Source organism: Astatotilapia calliptera, chromosome 22 (assembly GCF_964374335.1).
Source record: "Astatotilapia calliptera chromosome 22, fAstCal68.1, whole genome shotgun sequence".
In the NCBI taxonomy this organism is placed as follows: domain Eukaryota; kingdom Metazoa; phylum Chordata; class Actinopteri; order Cichliformes; family Cichlidae; genus Astatotilapia; species Astatotilapia calliptera.
Genome location: NC_137442.1, coordinates 18608330 through 18630335, shown reverse-complemented (window position 1 = coordinate 18630335; position 22006 = coordinate 18608330). Strand labels below are relative to the sequence as shown.

Here is a 22006-nt window from a genome sequence, read left to right as displayed (position 1 = left end):
CCCCCGGCAGCCTACGTCTATTGCAGCATAACTAAGGGAGGATTCAGGGTCACCTGGTCCAGCCCTAACTATATGCTTTAGCAAAAAGGAAAGTTTTAAGCCTAATCTTAAAAGCAGAGATAGTGTCTGTCTCCCGAATCCAAACTGGAAGCTGGTTCCACAGCCGAGGAGCCTGAAAACTGAAGGCTCTGCCTCCCATTTTACTTTTAAATACTCTAGGAACAACAAGTAGGCCTGCAGAGCGAGACCGAAGTGCTCTAATAGGGTGATATGGTACTACAAGGTCATTAAGATAAGATGGGGCCTGATTATTTAAGACCTTGTATGTGAGGAGCAGGATTTTGAATTCAATTCTGGATTTAACAGGAAGCCAATGAAGGGAAGCCAAAACAGGAGAAATATGCTCTCTCTTTCTAGTCCCTGTCAGCACTCTTGCTGCAGCATTTTGGATTAGCTGAAGGCTTTTCAGTGAGTTTTTTGGACATCCTGATAATAATGAATTACAGTAGTCCAGCCTGGAAGTAATAAATGCATGAACTAGTTTTTCAGCGTCACTCTGAGACAGGATATTTCTAATTTTAGAGATGTTGCGCAAATGGAAGAAAGCAGTCTTACATATTTGTTTAATATGTGCTTTGAAGGACATGTCCTGGTCAAAAATGACTCCAAGGTTCCTCACAGTGTTACTGGAGGCCAAGGTAATGCCATCCAGAGTAAGAATCTGGTTAGATACCATATTTCTAAGATTTTCAGGGCCGAGTAATGGAGTAGAGTTTGATATATGAACAGTGGACCTGTTAAAGTGTGTTTTCTTTCTGTTCTGTAGCTCTCATGTGCTGTTAGGAAGTGATGAGATGTAGCTTACATGAGTGCCATTCATGTCTGTGTGTGTTTGTTCAGGTTCAGTCCATAGAAAACAAGCTGGACCTCCTGCTCAACTTTTACTCCCAGTGCCTGAAGAAAGGCTCGTCCAACTTTACCTTGTCCTCCCTCCTCGACCCCGACCTGACTTCTGACTACCACAGCCCCACGGACCAAAGAGACCTCTTCCCCTCTGCTAACACACTCAACATCTCTCAGTCTGAGAGCGGCAACTTGGAATGACAATGAGCTGACTGTTCGAACAAAGGCACAAACCCTTTACAGTATGTCTTCCTAAGGCTGTGTCCTCACTCAGCCTAAATGACTTCTCATCACTTCCTTTCATTTCAGTCTTCACTCTGCATCCCCCCTTTACTTTCCCCCTCGAGTGAACGTTTCCAGCCCGTGGCCAACAGATGGCTCCACCTGACAGGGAGCCACAGCCAAAGCTGCTCACCGCACACACCTCTGAACCCACTACTGTACATGAGGATGGAGATGAAGAAAGGACACGTGAACGACTAATACTTGACTACTGAACCACTCCCAGCCGCTCACTTCATGCTATATACATCGATGCCTAATTTAAAGCTGTAGATAATCGGTGCGGTTCACTGAAGTTTTTTAAAGTTTTAGAGAAATCTTTTGTCCACACCATCAGTTTTCATCAGACACTGATTTGTCTGTGATTACTTTGATAATTTAGGATGGCATCACAGCTCTTGAGTAGCACCAAAGGAGCTGAGACAAGGTGCTCCTGTGGAAAAGGGGAGAATCTCTCAGGCTCGACTGACAGCCACCAGACTCCAGTGGTATCATCTGAACAAAAGGAAGGGGTTAAACGTGTAAATCCTGCTTTAATTGCCCAAACTACACACATGAAACAGAGTTAGGAGAATGTGTTGGACTGGTGTGTATACAGTACATTACTCCTTAGAAGTTTGGTCTCCAACAAGCCCACATGCAAAAAAAACAACAGAGAAAGAAAGAAAACAACCCACACACATCCCTGTTTGACTGAAATAAGGAATGCTCGTACTTGTTTAGAATTTAATAGAGCCAAAATGTTCTTTAACAGGCTTTCAAATGCCACTTATCTCAGTAACCTGTATTTAAATTTAAACCCGCCCTTTAAAACTTGCTGTCTTGCAGCCCACGTTCCCGGCACGCATGCTCCTCAGACCAGATGGGGAAAAAAAATGAGAATTTCATGGACAGGAAAGCGTCACTTTCTCCAGAGCTTCCTGTCACTCACCCTTACCTTCAGGTCAGCTGCTTCAGGCAGTCTGCAGCGCCCGCTCTTAACTCTCACTGGGACATTTTGACCCAGTTTGGCGCAGTTTTGTTAAACATCGAATCCTGAAACGCATCCAGGTCAAATGCATGAATTTCCTTACCCGGATGAACGCTTGTGTGCTGGGAAACGGTTACAGCCTTACAGCCTCAGCTTGCAGCCGGCGCACTCTCTTTGTCTTTTCTGGTTTCTTTCTCGTTGCCCTTTTGCGCTCTAAATGCTCTCTGCTGATGGAAAAAACTGGAGAGTGCACAAATGCACACACATACACACATATATGAAAGTCCTTTTTACTTAAATACTCTGGCACTTGATGAATCTTTTGTTTTGATTTCTTTACTGTAATTGTGTTCATGCACTCGATTTCATGTAACCTAGAAGAGAGGATGTTTTTTAACGATTTCGGTTGTGAATGCAGGATTTAAGTTAATATATTTAATTAAGCTAGATATGATTGTTCAATTAATGTAGCATTTTATTTTCAAGTTAAATCATGGTTCACACGCACGAATTGCAGAGCTCATATGTATTATATATATATACTTTTTTTTTTAAAATGTTTTCGTTTAATTGACTGAGAAAACATCCATCTTGCTGTATTTGGCCAGTAAAAACACGTCTTCTGTCCCTGTAAATCATTCATTCATTTGTTCCGGTCACGCCAGTTGACTCAGGTGCTCCACTTTAGACTTACACAGTGAATGTACTTCCTCGCACGGTCCTTTTAGATCTGTTTATGGTCTGTTGCTCTTGCTGCCATGAGGAATAAAATGGCACTATGAGCTTGCAGTTTTGCTCTCATTTAATTCACGGAGAGGCGCTCGGTAGCTTTATTACGTGGCCTAGATTATAGAAGAGGTGCCTATTTATTAGAGGCATTATTAAACTGAACAGTGCCACCGTCACTTTATTGTCAGCATTATGAAAATGTCTGCGAGATCTCTGTACTGCATGTTGTTTGTTTCGTGGTAGCCCCAGTATTAGAAGACCAACTTAAAGGATGTAAAACCTAGAGTTAAGACAGGAAAGGAAATTACCTGTGCCTTCTACTCCCTCGTTCTATCGTAAGCCCGCTTCGAAGAGACGTGTTTAACTGAAATCACGCGAGGATGGTCACATGCTACGTTACCGCAAAACGTCAAGATTGTTCTAAAGATTTGTTCTGACTGCTGTAAACTTTGGTATATTTGAGAATTTTGCTGAATGTTCGGGACATCGTTGTACCTAACAGGTCCTTATTGCATCGACACCCTTTCTGTATTAGATGTGGAGGCTGGAGGCATGGACATTTGTGTCGTTGCAGGAGTCTCTGCTGTCATGTCTTCTCTCATAAGCATGTCACGTAGCTCAGAATGGCTTCCACACAACTACCTCTGAGGCCACTAGGGGGCGCTAGTCTAGAAACCCGAGTATGAGAAACTTTAACTGTCTGACTGAATGCTATGCATGACTCAATCTGCACGTTCTTTTTTCATGTCTTCTTCATGACGCCCATCTTTCACTGTCTTGCTGCCATCCGACATTCCAGCATCGCTCTGTAGCGTCTCTATTTGTCTGAACTGTCGTTAAAGTGAAACTCAAACTGATCAAGCAATAAGAAAACTGAACAAAGTCTTCCAACTCTAATTGATGTGGCTACTGGTTGAATGAAACATGCCGCTGATTTATTTTCTAATCTAATGAGCACCTCCATTTGATCCTTTTAGGAGATGCAACAACAACAACATCTGCTGGAGATGAAATTGGATCACTTGACTAATTATTAATTTATTAAAGCTCTTTGGACTGTTTGCTGTTGGGTGTCTTTTATCTGGAAATAATACAAATTTTCAAAAGGAACTATAAAAATGCTTAAAATTCTGTTTCAAGATAAAAATGATACTCAACGTCTGCCAACAAACGTGGAAAAAGAGCTGCTACTCAACTCCCTGAAGGCTCCGATGTACATCATCCACACTCAAACTTCAAATTATTTCAGCCTTCCAGTAGGTGGCGCATGACAACCGCAACATATACCTTAGGTAGAAATGAAATGGAGCTAAAAAATAATAATAAATACAAGAAATAAGTCAATTTATTCAAGACTTTCTGAGACAAGATTGTTTAAAGGTGAATATCTGACCAAAAAAACAATGTATTTAAAATATTGACATCCTTATTTAGATGTTTATCTCCAAACATTCAGCTGCAAAGACACACTTTTAGTAAATTGTATGTGACAGGATTAAAACATTTTATTGCACAGTTTACACTCAAAACAGGGAACTGGTCTTCAGCTGCTTTCCTCATGGGAAGAAAACTGAAAATGTCTGATAGCCTGTATATAAAAGATGGATGTAGCCTCCAACGATGTCATCCACTGATTTGTGGACTCCTGTTTTGAGCATTTTGACTGTCACCATCTTGCTGTTGGAGACTTTACCTAAAAATATATAGTCTTTTTTTTTTTTTTAAAGGACCTTAATTTACAAAATGGAAATCATGCTGTATTCAATGAAGCTAGTAGAAATTGAGACTATAAAGTCACCATGGAAGAGTTTCCTGAGGTCATAAATGACTGCAACAGTAATATTTGTTTGCTCACTGGCTTCTATACAATTGCCCCCTCCCACCAAGAATGCAGGGTCAAGGCACTTTAACATTTGCCTTACTTTTCAGACCCATAGGAGATGCCCATCTTTTATATACAGTCTATTATGCATACATAGTGAGCAGCAGGAAATCAGCAGGTTTTCTATTTCCAGTTCTTTGCTGTCACACTGTGAAGTTGCCCACACCGTAGAAGTGACAGAACAAAGTCACGTGACGTTTATAAGGGTCGACAATCAAATAGGCAAATGTCTGCTCCTCCTCTCGCACCCCAGGGAAACATCGGCCAGACTCGTCCTACAGACGATAAAATTATGTGGTTAACACATGTGGGAACAACACGTCTCTGATTTGTCTCAATCTGTCTCAAGAATGCACTCACTTTATTAGGCATGCCTGTTCATCCGCTCGTTAGCGGATAAGTGTAATCAGCCAATCACACGGCAGAAAATGCAATTAGGCATATAGAAATGAACTGAATGTACTGAAGTTCAAACTGAGCATCAGAATGGAGAAGAAAGGTGATTTAAGAGACTTTGAACGTAACATAGCGTGGCCAGACTGCTCTTGATTTCTGCTGCTACATTCAAATGGTGAGGTCAGAATCTGGTATTAACAACATGAGAGCATGGATCCGTCCAGCCTTGTATCAACATGCTGTTGGTGGGGTAATGGTGAGGGGAATATTTTCTTTGGTTACTTTGTGGCCCCCCCCAGTACCAACTGACCATTGTTTATAAATGCCACAGCCTACCTGAGTATTGTTACCGAGCATGTCTATCTGTTAATGTTCACCGTACTTAAATATCATCAGATCTCAATCCAGTTGAACACCTTTCGGATGTGCTATCAGGTCAATACAGACAAAAATCTCAGAGGAATATTTCAGATATGCCTAAAAAGGTGTACTTGACATCAAATAAAATTATCTGTGAACTTTAATATAAAATATAGCTGTAAGTGAATATAAGTCTATGTACTGTCAGTACATGCATGTTTACATCGTATGTTAATCCTCCCCCTAATACTCGCTTTTCTAAAATGACTAGCTTCTTATTTAGACTAACTTTATGAGCAGCACAACATTTTCTCTACATTTCACGGGGGAACAGGCAGACACTGAACCAGGGACTTACAAAGGCACAAACTTTGAGCACTTTGGAGACAACGGCGATCTTTTTCGTCTCTGGGTCCTTCTGCACACTGCGAAACAAATGCATCAAAATCTCACCATTAGGTCATGACTCATTTATGCATATAAATAAACATGGAGCCAGATGCTTCTCACCTGATCAGATCTTTGTATATTTGCTTCGTGGTGCTGATGTAAGGATCAATGGTGTCTTCATACTGACAGAGCTCACCCCCAAGACACAGGTGCTTGAAGAGGCTAAACAGAAACTCTCCCCGCTCCTCCCTCCCAACCACATAGTAGTGCTCAGACTCCTCGTCCCGCAACATCTGGAACAACCAAAGAGGTCATGAACTGGCTCAAAGTTAATAAAAACAACAAAATAAAATAAAGTAAAAAAGAAAAAAAAGATGAGAGTCACCTGTCGGAGTTCATCATAGTCAGGGTAGACATCATGAAAGCATTTAACTACATGCCCAGTGGGCCTCAAGATGCCGCAAGAATAAATTGGATCAAACAGCTCCATGGAGACCTTAGTGCAAGGCGTGGGCTCCACACTGACAGACACCATTGGCTTGTCTGCAACACGCACACACACACACACAAAAAAAAAAAAAAAATCTGAAGAGACCTGACTGCAAAAACTGGAGCAGATGAGAGCAATTTCCTGATATCAGTGATGAAAGGTACATGACATACCAAGAGGCACCCAGACTCCAGCCTCCATCTTTCTCAGGCTGGACAGCACCTCAGGGTCTCTGAAGAAACACTGAGCACACACGGAGGGGGGTTCAAAAGTGACCAAACACACCAAGACGCCTTTTCATCGTTTTAATCAGTCACATTGGGTTTGACAAAGCAGCATTACATTTTTATATTTTAATCCTAGAGACGTACCAGAGCAAACTTTTCACTGCAGTAAGGGGAGAAACTGTGGTCAAAACTGAACGACTGAGCGGAAATCCTCCCCAGCATGGACCTGAATGTAACAAACAACCATCAGAGAGCATCCAACAGGTAGCAACACCGCAGATAAACAAAGGAAGAGGATTTTTCTTTTGGTTTTTAGGCTTAACTTCTTACGTCACCATTTCATCAACCGTGCCAAGGTGTCTTTGTCTTGTAGGAAAGAAAACGTCTTAGTGCGAAGAGCGTTAAAAGAAAAAGTCTGCTCAAACGCGTATTTTTCTTCGTCCATGTTTACTCTTTAATTTATCGTTAAGGGAAACACGAAGGCTTGCTCCTTTTCCATAAACGAGTGCAGGCCAATCAGCGACAGGTGTCCTCACGACCAGCCAATAAACTTCCTGTGTAGTGACTTGCCCCCCCCAATCTAAGGTTTGTTTCGTTTACTTGTTGCTTTGGCAACGGACTCCCGTGACATCCCAAATTGGACTGGAAGCTTCTTTTTTACGGAATAAAGCCAAATACTGTGCAAATTACATCAACAAAAAAGAAAATGTATATTTTATGCTCGTTTATGAAACACACTCAAAAAAGGCCCAATTAAATGCAATAAAATTATCTAAAAAAATAAATAAAAATCTGCCCGTTTTCTGTCTAATTTTGAACACAAAACAATGTAAAATTACGATATTAAATTTTATAGAATCTGGTTAAACGAAATGTAACTGATAAGTATACATTCAATTTAATCTAATAAATCTGTTTTTGTATATATCCAATTGCATTTACTCAAAATTATTGATTCATATTTATTTTATTTCTTATTTATTTTATTTTTTAATTTTTTAGCGTGGAGTGTAAAATTCACGCAGTTAATAAAAAAGACAAGCAGCTGTGAGGGGAACCCCTGTTTTTATTTTTTCCTGTTGCAGATACTACATAATAGTTATGACAATTACTAGCTGTTGTAGTTCACACTGTAAACATCTTCTTTTTATGTACACATACATATTAGATAGAACAGTAAAAATGTGGTAATGAACTTGGGGTAATGGAAAAGATGATCATGCTCCGCATCAAATACGTAACATTAGTTCACGTTAATAATGAAAATAGTTATTTGTACTTTTAAATTTGTACATTTAAAATTAGACTTTTAAAATAATTTATTAAAAAAAAACCACATAATTGTGTAAAAAATGTCGTAAAGCATATTTTTTGTCATATTTTGGCAGGCCATCCTCTCCTATCAGCCACAAGAGGGCGACATTATCCGGCTGCGAAAACGCTCCGCACGCCTGCTGTGCTGCGTCAATCGTGTTCCCACGTCAGTGTTCCTGTGTTACCGTCTCCACGACTGTCTTATTTAGCTTCTGGATTTGTTTCCTCCTTCTCTATCTCCTATAGAAATGGCAAACATGGAACTGTTAGTTTTTCAGGGTAATAAACTCGTGTTACAGTGCAGTGAGATCACAGTTTATTACTGAATGTGGAAACAGCTGTTGACAAACGAATTTAAAGTCTGGTACTTTTGTAACGGGTTTCAAATGATAAGAAACACCAGTGACACTGACATGAATCTATCAGTATGAGGATGAACTCCTGCTGTCGGCTGTTTAATGGGATTTGCTGATGAGGACGCTGTGATGCCGTCCAAAGAGAAAGCAGACTTTATTTCCATGACATTTGTCAACACAAAATGTAAATTCCTCTTTCCTGGTTTTGTTAACTTATTCCTCATTCTGTCATTTTCCTTTCTCAACTTCTCTTTTTTCCTTTCTGCATACTCGGTTAATTCCAAAAAACAACCTTTCAAAATGTTCCCTGTAAATTTCACAATCTGGCAGGAACACCTGGGGCACCACAAAGGCGAGGTGCCATTTAACATTTACCCTACATGCCATTTTTGGACGTCACATTCAAAGAATCTTCTAGGGAAAAAAAGAAAAACAATCCTAGGAAGGTCTTACTAAGAACCCTACAAACTTCTTCCTGGCACCAATACTTAATTCGTTACTAACATTCCCAACATTCCAGGATGTGCTATCCTTTTGGTCCACATTCCAGTGCAGGACACCGTATCCCTCTAAGAGAGGATATGGGGACACCCTTCCTGGAGACAGGATAAGATAATGTTGTGTCTTTATTTTTTATTTGCCACGGTCTCACGAAGCATACAGGGAGACGGCTGATAAATCTGAGGAAGGAAATGAATACCATTTTAAAGAAAACACTTCAACATATCCTAAGGGTTAATGTTTTTAAAAATTATGGTATTTTTGAATTAGTTTCATTTGGTGACACAGTGGTTAAAAACTAGTCCTGTGAGCCTGACCACTCTATGAAACCTCATTAGCCATACAGGTTTAGCTTTAGACCATCCTTAAAAATAATGATGATAAATGGAGCATTAAACTGAGCCATAGTTAAATATCATGTTGTCATAATGAAAACACACAGCCGGGGGATAATTCGGTGTGTCTAGACAGTGACAAGCTCAGAGAACAGGATGCAGGATGGGACCAAAATGGGGCCAAATTACATCCCAATGAATGGATTGGAGGAGACAGAAAATTATGCCAAATTGCTGTTTTGACACTGTACAGCCAGGGAATAACATAACATAACAGGTTACTAAAATAAAAGAATTATTCTCATTTTCACCTGATTGCTTTGTAGTAATTATGCCTGATTTCTGCTCATTAGATCTATCGGGATCAAAACACTGCAGCCTGGCAAACACGAGGCCCAAGCAGGTGAGACGATGTAAGAACTGAGAAATGTTGGGAGGCGAGTTCAGTCTTTCCACGCAGATTCAGAGGCAGATATGAAGGATACGAGGAGATCCCTCACTGTAGTTCTGCTCAGTAAGGACAAGGCTGATACTCTGAAGTCAATTTTTAACACTGTTGTTAATATTTAATGATGATTGATGATTTTACCCACTAAAATCATCATTTGCGTCTACTATACCTTGAGCTTTCTCTTTACCCATGACAGATATTCTAAAATGTTTATGTAATTGTGTAAGAAATTATGTTTCATAAACTATTTTCACTGCTTTTGTGGGCATGCAGTGGCTAAACAATGGAAAGTGAGCTCATTAAATAAACTGAAGTTTTATTAAAAATCAATAATCATAATAATATGTACATACATAGTGATACCACAGCACAGTGAATGAATAAACGAATATGTATTTCCTGCTTTTTGCCTTTTCTTCTTCTTCACTTACACCCATGTCAGGATATAATGAAGACAATCTGCTTTCAATATATCGAGCATTATATAATAGTATTAAATTCTAGCATGCATGTTGCATGTTGATACCTACCGTTAGTGAATAAATCATAAGAAAAATACAATTATCTATTTATTTTATACATTTTCTTTTGATTTTCGGTTTCCCTGATAAGTTGCTTAGTGGGAAGTAGTTTATACTGGAGAAAATCTCATCAGTAACACTAAATCCCTGTGCAGCTTATTGTGATTTTCTCAGCACAGTGTTTCCCTTTAGATCAGATTACCCATTCTTCTGTCTTCTGATTAGCTGTCTCTTGCAGTCAGGTTTAAAAACTAGTTATGTGGGGTTCATGTGCTCAGGATAAGCCCTGTCTTTGACTCAAAGTCAAGCCCTTTAACACTGACCTATGAATCATTCACTCAAGAGATGAATCAGTGTTGAATCTACACATAAAACACAAATTAGCAAAGTGTCCAAAGATACAATTTTAAAGTGGATCTTTAGGCACTTTGTTACTCACAGCCTGTTGGGAAAAAAAACAACACATAATTTGTTCTCATTACTTTAGTTGAATGTACAAAAAATGCTCCAGAAAACAAAGTTCGACAAGCATAACATTTTATTTTTCCATCAGTGAAGTTATTCTCAAGGAGCCATTATCCCAAAACTTAATGGTCTTAACCTGAAAAAAACAAAACAAAAGAGGAAACTGGACAAGTAGAAGAGAAAAGAAGAAAACTATTTACAGCGGATAAACAGTATCTGAAAGTCATGACCTGAAAAAAATAAAAATCCAGCAAAGATCGGACACAAGACCTGAGAGATGCATCCTTTCAGTTTGGTATGTCAAATTATACAAGAGCTGGATTTATGGAGTGATCAATCCAAATGTAATCCCCCCCCCCCCATAAATCTAACAATAATAAGTTTACAGCCATGTGTGAAACATGGTGGAGGCTCTATCATGGTCTGGGCACTGCATTTTCACCAGGGGAGAGCTTGTCAAAACACACTGCCAATGCAGTAAAAGCATATGCATGCTTATGTAACAGTGATAAAGTCTTACATAAGCATAGGAGTGGCTAAAACTTTTGCATGATGCTGCATACACAAGGCAGTAGAGTAAAGAAAGAAAAAAAATCACAATAGGTCCAATTTATTCTGCTTTCACATCAAAAGCATGACAGCAATCCGGTCGTTAAGTCTGATGTCACTAGTCGTGTCTGGGCCTAAACTCCGCTGCAGGTCCATATATCAAACGATCACTGTGGCATTACTGAGAGTTGAAAAACTGTCTAAAGTCTTTCATCTTTAATAAAATGATCAGCGTTCTGCTCTACCAGGTGTAACAATTGAGTCCAGGCATCCATGAAAACGGAATTTATGACATTTAACGGAGTTGGAAGTTAGCAGGAAGTTAGCTCGCTAGCTTCTATCTAAATACAATATAGCATGTCCTGACTGCGGGGTTTTGGAAACAAAGTAAAACGTACAGCTCTGCTATCACTTCCAACATAAATGAAGACGGAAAACTAAACAGCAGTGACGTTTGTAGGGTTACTGAAGTTTGGCTAGCTGGTATATAATAATGTGCTACATGACCGCTAGTGACACAGCTATGTTAGCATAATATAAACAAGCTAACTTTTTTTCCACTGGATAAAAGTTAACGTGAGTGTTCTCGGTGGTCAGGAACAAATATAATCGCATGGCAGGATGCTGTAAAAGGACCAAACTTCAGCCAGGAGAACAACTGAGATAATCCATCCACAATACGAGGTTAGTCATTCATATACTGCTGCATGGGCTGGGCTGTAGTTACATCCTAAGGTTTTAAAAACTGAGCTTAAATAAATGATTAGCGGTAATAAAAGCCGAGGGAGGTCAACAGTGATCACTGACTGTTTTAGGAGCTTTTTGAGATTAAATAGAAGAAAATACAAAACATTAAACATGTTAACAACACAAAAGCCATATTAAACGCAGACTACTTTAGGCCCGGAAGTAGGATTCATCACGTCATCACTTAACGACCGGATAGAAGAATCCCTGAAAAGAGGGACTCTTTCTTATCTGTGCCTTCACAACTGAGCAAGAGGCTACTGTAACACATAGTTATTCACCATGCTCCATGCTCACTGTGCCTGGGAATATGAAAGTGTTGTGGAGCGGGAGATGTTTTGAACGACAGTGACACAAAGCAAACGAAGACAGATACAAAAAGTTAAAGATCAAGTGCTTGAAATGCTAACAACATTTTGAAAGCCAGCGTTGTGTGAAGCCTCTGTGGCAGCAGCGTGCTCAGTCTCCACGTCGTGTGCTGCTGAACTGAGCTAGCCTGATATGGACTCAGTGATGGCCATGTTTCCTATTCCCAAAACATACTGCAAAAGGAAAAAAAAAACTCCAGCTCACAAAGAAAGGCATGAACATTTGCTTTAGTTACAGAATGCTCGTATTGACGAAACAGCACTGTTGAAACAAAGTAATCGAAAGAAAGGGCTGTGCCCAGACTTGGAGAACAATGGAAAAATGCTGCTGGAGTATCTTGATAATAATGAATCACTATCTGAAGCTTTTCCTGATGATGTCATGGCGTAACTGAGCTCTTTTGATTCTGTTCAGGGTCAGTCAGCACAAGTTGGGAGTCCCAAAGGGATCTTAGTTATTCTCAGTCACTCAGCACAGCTGCTGCGTGTGTGCATGGCATATTGTGATGCTGTGGAGCAGCATCGTTCATGTCAACATTAAATACAGCAACTATACCCGCACGCCGTGATTTATCACTGTTAGTTCAGCCGTCATAGATTTAACATTTGTGTCTGGCTCATTCTTTAGTGGCAAAAGTTTGTTTTCCTAAAATCATTTTAAATCATTTCAATTAAAGTTATGAATCTATTCACCATCGGGTTTTTACACAGCTCTGAGCATCTATGGAAAGACACATGCGAGCACAGCTTTTATTTTTATTGCTCTTGCCTCATCGGACAAACCCAGAAACCTGAACTACTTCCGACCATCTTCCTGTGAGAACACTCTCTTCTTTTACTTTCCTTCTTCACTGAGTGCATTTAAGAGATTCTGGGATTCCTAAAGGAGCCATGTAGGGGCATGTCGAGGTGGAGGACTAAATCAGAGAAGAGACAAGAGGGATAGAGGAGGGGTGGGGGGCTACAGACATAAAAATCTTGCTAAGATAAGACCTTCACCAGTGTGCCTGCCCTTTAGCGTGTGTCTGATCATATCTGTGGATTGTCTGTTCTGAGGCTCCTCACCACACTCGCTTTAACTCAGCGCTGTCAGCAACTCAAAACCTACTGATGGATAACAGGTGGAGTCATCAGATAGCGATGGTCCCTGGGGAGCAGTGGCTATGGTCTCTTAACAGGATTAATGTGGTGGTTTAGCAGACAATGAGGTTTCAGCTGTGCAAAGGTGAGAAGTCAGAATCATTAGATGCAGCATAAGTGAACCTTGCAGCTCTGTGAACCTGCAGAGATAATTATCAGTTGATTCCCATTCTGAGGTTCTGAAAGTATAATTTGCTTTCACCTCAGTATGACAAAGGTAATAATCTGCTAATACACCTCTGCTGGTTTCAGCACAGTCCTTCTACAAGTGTCTGGTCTTCACTCGTTACTCTGGCTCAGGAGTTTACTCTGTTTCTCTCTGCCATCCACCTCACATCACCTTTCTTCTGTTTGACAGCCATCCATTGGCCACTTTCACTGATGAAATTCCTCTTAATTTCAGGAACTCTCCAGTATGCGACACCCTTAGTGACACAGACATCAACTTCTTCTTCTTCCAGCTTTTATCTCACCCGATCCCTAGCATCCTCTTCTGTCACACCAACTCTCTGCATGTCCTCCTTTCCTACGTTTCATGAACCTCCTTTGTGGTCTTCCTCTTCTCCTCCTTCAGCACCCTTTGTCCAAATATATCCACCATCCCATGAAACTGCACAACCAGAGGTGTTCCTCTGATATATTCATTTCTTGTACCTCACAATGAAAATCTTAATCTGCAGCTCAACCTCCTGTCTTTTTTTTTTTTTTTTTTACTGTACTTCAGGTCAATATTATAATCCTTGATGGCAAACATTTGAATACCAAGCTGATGTCATTTTCCGTTTACATCATTTGAGTTTCAAGCTGATGACTGAACTTGTTCCTCCTCTCTCTTGACATTTATGAGACTCCCTTCTTATCCCAGTTCTCCACTGTTTGGCCTGTTTGCGCCCGCATCTCCGTGTTTATGCCCCATGTGCAGTTGCCTAACACAGAACATGAAGCTGAATGTTGCAGGAATGTAACCTCGAGTCTTTGCCAACTTGTTGTAGCCTCTGACGGAGACAATCTTGCTTCTGTGACACTGACAACTAATGACAAGCTCGTACTGTACTGCTGCCTGCCTGGCATATGTTGATGTTTGTGTGATTATTTTACATGCTCACTGGAAGTGAAGCTCCATGCCGTCCTGTTGTGCTTTAATACGAAATATGAAAAACTTGCTAAATTCTGAGAAAGGAGTGGGAGACATGTACAGAGATAAAATTACCAGAGAATGTCTAATAATGGCCTAAAATAATACTGACAAAGACACCAAATTATCCTGAACCATGAACTCTTTCCTCCGTCTCAAATCCCTGTTGAGACCTGTGAAAGGCTTGTGTTACACTTACAGGAACAAGATCAGATGAACAGATAACAAACATAAGAGAGCTGAGGAGCACTGCTGATGCTGCTGCCCACATTGTTTGCCCCCTGAACTCTTCTCTGCTCCAAACACAATAAAACTCTTCCTTTGGACCAACCTACCCGATCTTGATGGAACAAATATTTGTGCTGCATACGTGTCATTCTGTGAGTCTTGCAATTCGAAAGCTTTTCACCAAAATTTTAGTCCTTGTAAAAGGTATTTTCTGACTTTTTGACAATTTGTAGGGCTACATTTAGTAATCAAGAAACATTACTACTCACAAATTTGTGTTACTTTTTTCCTGCTCCTTGCAGGGTTTATTCTCATAGACTGTTACTTTGTTTCCAAGACTGTCATTAATAAAGCAACAAATCACAGCAACGGTCATTCCAAAGGACTTTGTTTTGTACTCTATAGTATTTTAGAGAAAACCCCAAGAATGAAGTGACCTTGTATGAGCAGGCACTTTGAGACGGTGGGAAGGAAAAACTCTCTTTTAACAGGAAGAAACCTCCGGCAAAACCAGGCTCAGGGATGGACAGCCATGTGCCGCAACCAGTTGGGGTGAGAGAAAAGAAGAAAGACAAGACAAAAAAAAAGAGCATAGAAAAGGACAGAACAAAACACTGACTAAGGGAAGAAGAGGAAGAGTTAATGATTGCTACAGTGGTATATAAACATGTGGGGAGTGACAAGAGGTGAGTGGGGACGAGATGCTTGATGCATCGCAATGAATCAGAGGAAGTCCCGCAGCTGTCAGGGTTACCTGATATAGCTCTAACTATAGACTTTATCAGAAACAAAAGTTTTAAAGGTTAATCATAAAAGTAGAGGAAGTGTAAACACACAGAACCAAGGCTGGTAGCAAAGTTTTGGTTAATTCACAGAAAATGTCCTATTTTCTCTTTTTTTCCTGCTTTTTTTCTCTGTGGATCCACTAAAATAGAAATTTCTAAAGTAAAAACTATTTGTTTTCTATTTTCCAGTGGGGTGCATTAGAGTCTTTGGTGGGCCCATTCTGGCCCTGGGCCTGTTAGGATAGCCTGTAGCAGCTGGGTTCAAACAGGAGGCTTGAGGCAGAGGTGAGATGATGAGGCGATGACCAGCCATGTGTTTGTTCAGCAACATTAAAATTTCAGACACATAACACAAAATAAAAAAAATGTAGCCCAGTGGTGGGACTTGTTTCCAACAACAGCCTCTGATGTTAACTGGCAGCCCTTTATAAACTGCTGCTATCTGGCCCTGAAGACATACCACTATCTGGGGTTATATACTGAACTAAACTGCACACATGTTGCTTACCTAATAAACTATATTAATATCAAATCAATATTCCAGACAACCATGATAACATCCATTAAATATTGCCCACTTGGCCCAACGACAACAATCCACAATCTTAGTTTAGTAGTTAGTTTATTGTACAATCAACATTAAACTAATGTAGCTGTTCAATCCCTTCTTCACCATTAAGAGCAAACACAGGTAAGATAATCTTATTCAAAAGGTAAGTGTTAAAGTGTTGGCTTCCACCAACTTAACCAAACTCTTCGTACTAATGGAAATTTTCTTTCCTAGGCAGACATTAAACAGTACCAGCTGGAAGACTGCCCACAAGGAAAACCTATAGCCAAATAAGCAAAAAAAAAAAAAAAAAAAAAAAAAACCCCACAAACTTTTATATGAGTGCCCTTTTCTTTAATATAAATATTAAAATCACTCATGTTTATCTGACTAATAAAGACGACCTTCTTTACAGGCCTTATGTTTGACACTGGTGCTGTAGAGGCTCTTGGGTAAATAACAGACAGCATTAAATGGGGTGGGGTGAGTTTTAAAGTGCTTTTCAGTGACAGCTGCCACTGTAGGTAGGCTTAAGTACCCCTAAACACTTCTTCTTTGCGTGCTTTCAGTTTGGTTTGTGATAATTTGGTTTGTGTGAATTTAAGTGTCAAAGTAAAAATGTATTTTGGGCCGGTGAGTGAAGGTACAAACTGAAGTAATTCAAAGGGAATATTGTTTAAAAGCTGGAATTTTCAAAGAGGTCCAGAGAGCAGCCCTGGGATGTATTCTCCATTAGTAGAGATGATTGCCTTCAGATGGATGAACACAGGGATGGGTGACAGGTATTGAGCGAGGGTCAGTCCCTGTGGAGATGCATAGATGGAATATGGCTGGGGGAGGGTTTGGAGGAGAAGGGTGTATAAAGGTCCACCTGAGGCCTCCCTTTTTCTTTTTAAACACCAAAGATGACATCATCAACAAGGGAAAGGGGTGTGTATTCGAGGGTGCGTTTCCTCTCTACTCACAGCGGACACAGATCTATCCAGCTCCTCCTTCGCTATCCCCTGTTTTTTTCCTTACTTTGGTAGGAAAAAAAAATCAGTTTTTATTACATAAGATGTAGCGCTTGCAATACAATGTAACCAATTAATCCATGATATCTGAAAAGCTCCATGAAAACACTTCTCATGCATCAGGATTAATAAAAAGGAAATAAAACGACAAGCCCCTGCATGCAGCCTGCAGTCACCTCCACCTTTTCATGTGGCAAGAAAAATGAAGGAGATTTTTATTTGATTATACAGAAACACCTCGAGGCTACGACTTTGTTCCATAATATGTAACTGTTGGCCCTGAACGCATTTAAAGTGACTGCAGGTCCAGATCTGTCCCATATTTAAGCAGGAAATGTTTGATTCAATAATCTTTTTTTGTTAGCATGTGAACAGTTTCATGATTTTCATGATTCATGATGCATGAGCCACACATTTTCTTGCACTTTGTTCTATAGAAAAGTGATTATCACCGCTGAAATTCTGCTAGACTTGCTTATTCCAGGACATAAAGACATATGCAGTCACTGCTGAATTGTATTAAGCAGAAGTTACTCTGCTGACATTAAAAGAGCTTCTAGATTTTCAGCAGTTTAGTTTTTAGTCTAACTGAATGATTCAGAATCTCTCAATCTCAGTCAGCAATAATCAATATGGAAGTCAGTGTTTTCACAATCAATATGAATCAGAGGTGACAGACATGTGAGGGTAACAGACAGGCTGAACTTTACATCCTTCTGTCGTGCCAGCGGGGGGGTCGCTCCGATTTTCCTGACTGTGAGTCTGAACAGCTATTTGATTTGATATGATTTGTTTTTTCCAGATATCTGTGGTTCTCCTAATTTGGAGACATTTCTTGGTAGCTATCAGATATATTACCAAGAAATTTAGGACAGTGAACAAATTTTATTGGGAAGTTTCTCATTCCCCTCAGGAGAAATTTTTGAGCTGATTGTAAAACTTATATTTACCTCCATTTGTGGAGAAATTATTCTAATTTTAAAAATCTCTGGAAAGAGCTCCTCAGGTAACTCTTAATATGAGTTTTTTTAAAGGGCTTCATATTTGAGTCAAATCAATCTAGTAATGGGAACATGGACAATAGTTGCTGTTCATTTAAAGTCAATCGTTTTCACATCCTCTTTCCACAGTTTACACAGTTAAAAACTTAAATGTCAGTAAATGTCTTCCTTTTTCACCCTTGTTGCTCCAACACCAGCTGACCGTGAGCCAGTGTTTTAGTGCAAATGGAGATATAGATCCCTCCAGATCTGTTTTACACGAGCAGGAATCTGAGACTGAAAGTGACCCGAACCAGTAGAATCATAATCTTCAAGCTCTGTAAGATACGTAGCCACCGAACAAAGATACGTCCAATGCTCCCTGTGCAGCTGCAGAGAAGAACAAACAGTACAGTGAAATTCTTCCAAGCGTCTGTGCTTCTCATCAACACTGACATGTGGGTGATTTTTCCATACACCTACGACTAACTGCCTCAAAAACACCTAGAGACACTGCTGACACACTCTGTACTTCGCTGATGTGTGCTGCCAGCACGCCCATTCTTGTTTACTATCAACCACATGTCCTGCTCCTTCCTGGAACAGGAAATGCTCCAGAGAAATGGAGATGGATACATGTCCACTCCTTCGCAGGGTCAGAAGTGCAGACCTCCACCCCGACACAGTGCAGCTGGTATATCTGGCCTTGCTGCGTAGTGTCATGGGAGGATTATGAGGCAAAGCTCAAGAGGGGGATTGTTCCTCAGGATGAGCATGTGTGCATGCGTCTGTGACTGGCTGCTGTCATGCGCCTGTCAGCTCCAGCATCATTGATTCTTCCTGAAGGTTCTTGTCAGGAAAATACAGAGCAAATCGCTCAAAATGCACACACAACTCCTTTTTGTGAGTGCGTGTTTGATTGTGTGTGTCAGCATGTGTGCAAACGTGCTGCTTTCCCCTTGACTGCGCGCTCTGACAGCTCCGTGAGTATGTATAGCCTCTATTGTTAACACGTGTGGCCTCAGCCTCCACAGTTCAGTCTATTTTTGGGAAATGACCTCACAAACAGAAGCACTGCTGATCGGTTTAGGGTTGCTTTTTTCTGCTTTTTCCTCTGACAGATTATGTGTCACGGTTAAACATCTAGAGGTCTTCTTAAGGCCTGAGTCACTGCAGTCTGGGTCAGGCCTTTGTGTTAAATGTACACGCGTACACGAGGCTTGCAACACACCACCTACAGATCTTGTGAAATACATTTCCAACAACAACCGTCCAAGATGATTTAGTATCCTCGCCTTCACTGATGAATCACACGCAAGCTTCCTCATCTATTGATGCCTGACTCAGGGGTCTTATTTTCAGGGAGGTCCACACACACACACACACACACACACACACACACACACACACACACACACACACACACACACACACACACACACACACACACACACACACACACACATGCACACCTTCTCTTGGAGATTGCTACAGTCAAGCTTTTGTATGCTACTCTGCAGCTACCAATATGTGTGCAAAACAGCATTCCTTGCATGTTAGCGCCAATGAGTCAGTCATCACTAAAAGGCAAACAGCATGTACAGTAAAGAGGTATGATAATGACTGAGAAGGCGATGACTGTGAAACAGAGGTATACATCGCTCTGAGCACCTTTCTTCAGAAGGTATGAGGTTGTGTAAGAGATGTTATAGCTATAATTACCGAGTTGTCTGGAAAGCAGAAGCAGAACGGCCTCATCTTTGCTCACATCAGTGACAGAAGCCGTCTGAAAGCTTTTCAGATATGATGTGTAATTTAGAGAAGCCGCTTTGAATCTTGGGGATGACTGGCACAGGCTGGACAAAAGACTATGGCGTGCGCATAGACACGCTCCAATCAGGAAGTAAAGGCTGACAAAAATCTCTGAAGTCAGTAAAAAATGTTTTTCAAAGAAACTGTAAAAGCCACGTTTGGCTCACATTCAAAGATGCCCCAAGCTATTTTTCAAAATGCAACATGAATTGCTTTGTTTTAGTGGTGATTAACTTTGTGTTTTATTGCTTTCTAAATTCTTAATTTTTCTTATGACTATAAATGTTAATTTGCCAAGTGAGGTAATCCTACAGCATATTATGTAATAAAGAAAACCATCCCAGTGGGCTTTCTGCTGAGGCTTACCCGGATCATTTTTTTAATTAAATTATTTAAATTAGACAGTAATCACTTTTCTCTACAGTCTAATGTAATAATAATAATAATAATAATAATTTGTTTTAGTAAACCAGTTAATATTTATATTGAGAGAGGATTAGCTTATTTGTCTTATGAAACAGTTATTAAATTATGCTGAAGTTTCCCTTTGGACTGATTATTTGATTAAGTTAACTGTTGCAGCTCAGCAGCTAACCAGTGATGAGTCTAGAGCCCTTTTGGCCATCTAGGCAAAAGTTTACAGTGGCCCCTCGGACCAGCATTCACCACATTTATTTAGTAAGTAACCTGATGCAAACATTACCAAAAACAAGAAGAGTCTTATGAAAAAACATGTAAAAAGTACACTGTAAATGGCAGAGACCATTTATTCTTTATTTTGGTAATAATAATAATAACTTTATTCGTATGGCACTATTAAAAATCATATAGTTACAGTGTTTCACAGTTTGAATAAGACCACAGATTTAACATGTTCCAGCTTGCAGACACACATACAGCCTCACATTCATTCCAACACTCCTCCGTACACGCGAGCGTCTCTCCTCCACAGTAAAGGCTAAACTAGCAGCATTTAGTTATCTAACCTTAAATTTAATCATTATTGTCTCCTTCGCTCCCTCTGTCTTGCTTTTCTCTCCTCTTCCTCTGTTGACCCTCTTTCTTTCTCACTCCCAGATGGATCACTCCTCTTCATTTTCACTGAATAGCTTTTGTTTTTGTCATTGGGTTTGTGTAAACAGAATCGCACATGCCACTTGCAGCTGGAATGACCTCCTTAGGGAGGTCAGGGCTCTCCTATTGTCACAGAAAACTTTACACATGCCACTGCTGTACTTTTAATTATATCAGTCCCAAACCCTTCAAAAATGGCCTGGAGCCCTAAGTAGTTACCTGCTTCATCTGGCAGCAAGCAGCGCCTCTGTAGCTAACAGGCATCATTATCATCATCATCATCATCATCATCATTATTATATTATATATTATATTAGTAGTTGTTATTGTACTAATAGAAGGTTCTTTGATTTATCTTTTCTTACTTACTTAATAAATGGGAAACGATTGTATGTTTTATGAATATTTTTAAGTAATAAAGCAATGTTTTCATTTGTTTTTCTAAATATTCAATAATAAATGTATGCAAAGCAAAGCATAGCCTTTGTGTCTTCAGTGTTTTCTTTCATTTTCTGGGGAAGCCTCACCCACCCTGTCCAACACCATGTGGTGTCACAGTTATTGATTCAGCTTTTAGCTTATTGATCAGCCCAAAAGTGGTCAGCTGGGTCTTTCTGGGCCACAGCAACACTTCAGTAAAACCTTATTCAGTCTTCTTCTGCAGAAGCATTTATGTCATTTATGTACTTTCATAAACTTAAGGAAAGCGGACTTTCAGCACACTGGTTACCAAATATAGAAGAGGGTTAAACATTTGACAGCTGATATTCTCTGTCATTCGCTCACTGCAGCTGTGTAATGTGTCCTGTTTGTGTTCACTGCTCAGGAAACCACACAATATTAAGATTTAAGAAAATAAAGTCAAACTTTGTGTAGACATGAACTTCATTTGTTTAATAAATCAAATTCCTTCACTGAAATGATTTTGTTTGGAAAGGGGGAGATGTTACACAACAAGAGGCTGATGATACAAACAGATTCATCATCTTACAAAAAAACATCCGCAATATTTCTCACATTCCGACAATGCGTACCAAAACCGCATCTCCAGAG

The 22006-nt window shown here is 40.0% G+C and overlaps 2 protein-coding genes across 4 annotated transcripts in view; one reads left to right on the top strand and one right to left on the bottom strand.

Moving 5' to 3' along the window:
- Nucleotides 1-3945, top strand: part of kcnq4 (potassium voltage-gated channel subfamily Q member 4) — a 51666-nt gene extending 47721 nt beyond the window's left edge. Inside the window, exon 14 of the mRNA XM_026156176.2 lies at nt 901-3945. Coding sequence (XP_026011961.1) covers nt 901-1104 — 204 coding nt within the window. The 3' untranslated portion in view covers nt 1105-3945. The remainder of the gene's footprint in view (nt 1-900) is intronic.
- Nucleotides 3946-4360: 415 nt separating this feature from the next.
- On the bottom strand, nt 4361-7412 carry cfap300 (cilia and flagella associated protein 300). 3 transcript variants are annotated; one of them, XM_026156416.2, is made up of 7 exons: nt 6965-7412; nt 6774-6855; nt 6576-6645; nt 6298-6455; nt 6033-6205; nt 5881-5947; nt 4361-5041 (listed from the first exon to the last, which is right to left on the bottom strand). In XM_026156416.2, the coding sequence occupies exons 1-7, from the start codon at nt 7072-7074 to the stop codon at nt 4910-4912; spliced, it is 792 nt and encodes a 263-aa protein (XP_026012201.1). In that variant the 5' UTR covers nt 7075-7412; the 3' UTR covers nt 4361-4909. The 3 variants fall into 3 exon arrangements, with proteins under 3 accessions (XP_026012201.1, XP_026012202.1, XP_026012203.1); XM_026156417.2 differs by having other exon boundaries at nt 6960-7116; XM_026156418.2 differs by having other exon boundaries at nt 6953-7104.
- Between the last annotated feature and the right edge of the window lie 14594 nt (nt 7413-22006).

Excerpts from the sequence above, each read along its gene's own strand:
- cfap300 (XM_026156416.2), bottom strand. The coding sequence starts at position 7,074 with ATGGACGAAGAAAAATACGCGTTTGAGCAGACTTTTTCTTTTAACGCT. Across the intron at positions 6,856-6,964 it reads TTGGCACGGTTGATGAAATG|GTCCATGCTGGGGAGGATTT; the intron begins GTGACGTAAGAA and ends TGTTACATTCAG. Across the intron at positions 5,042-5,880 it reads TGCTCAAAGTTTGTGCCTTT|GACGAGTCTGGCCGATGTTT; the intron begins GTAAGTCCCTGG and ends TATCGTCTGTAG.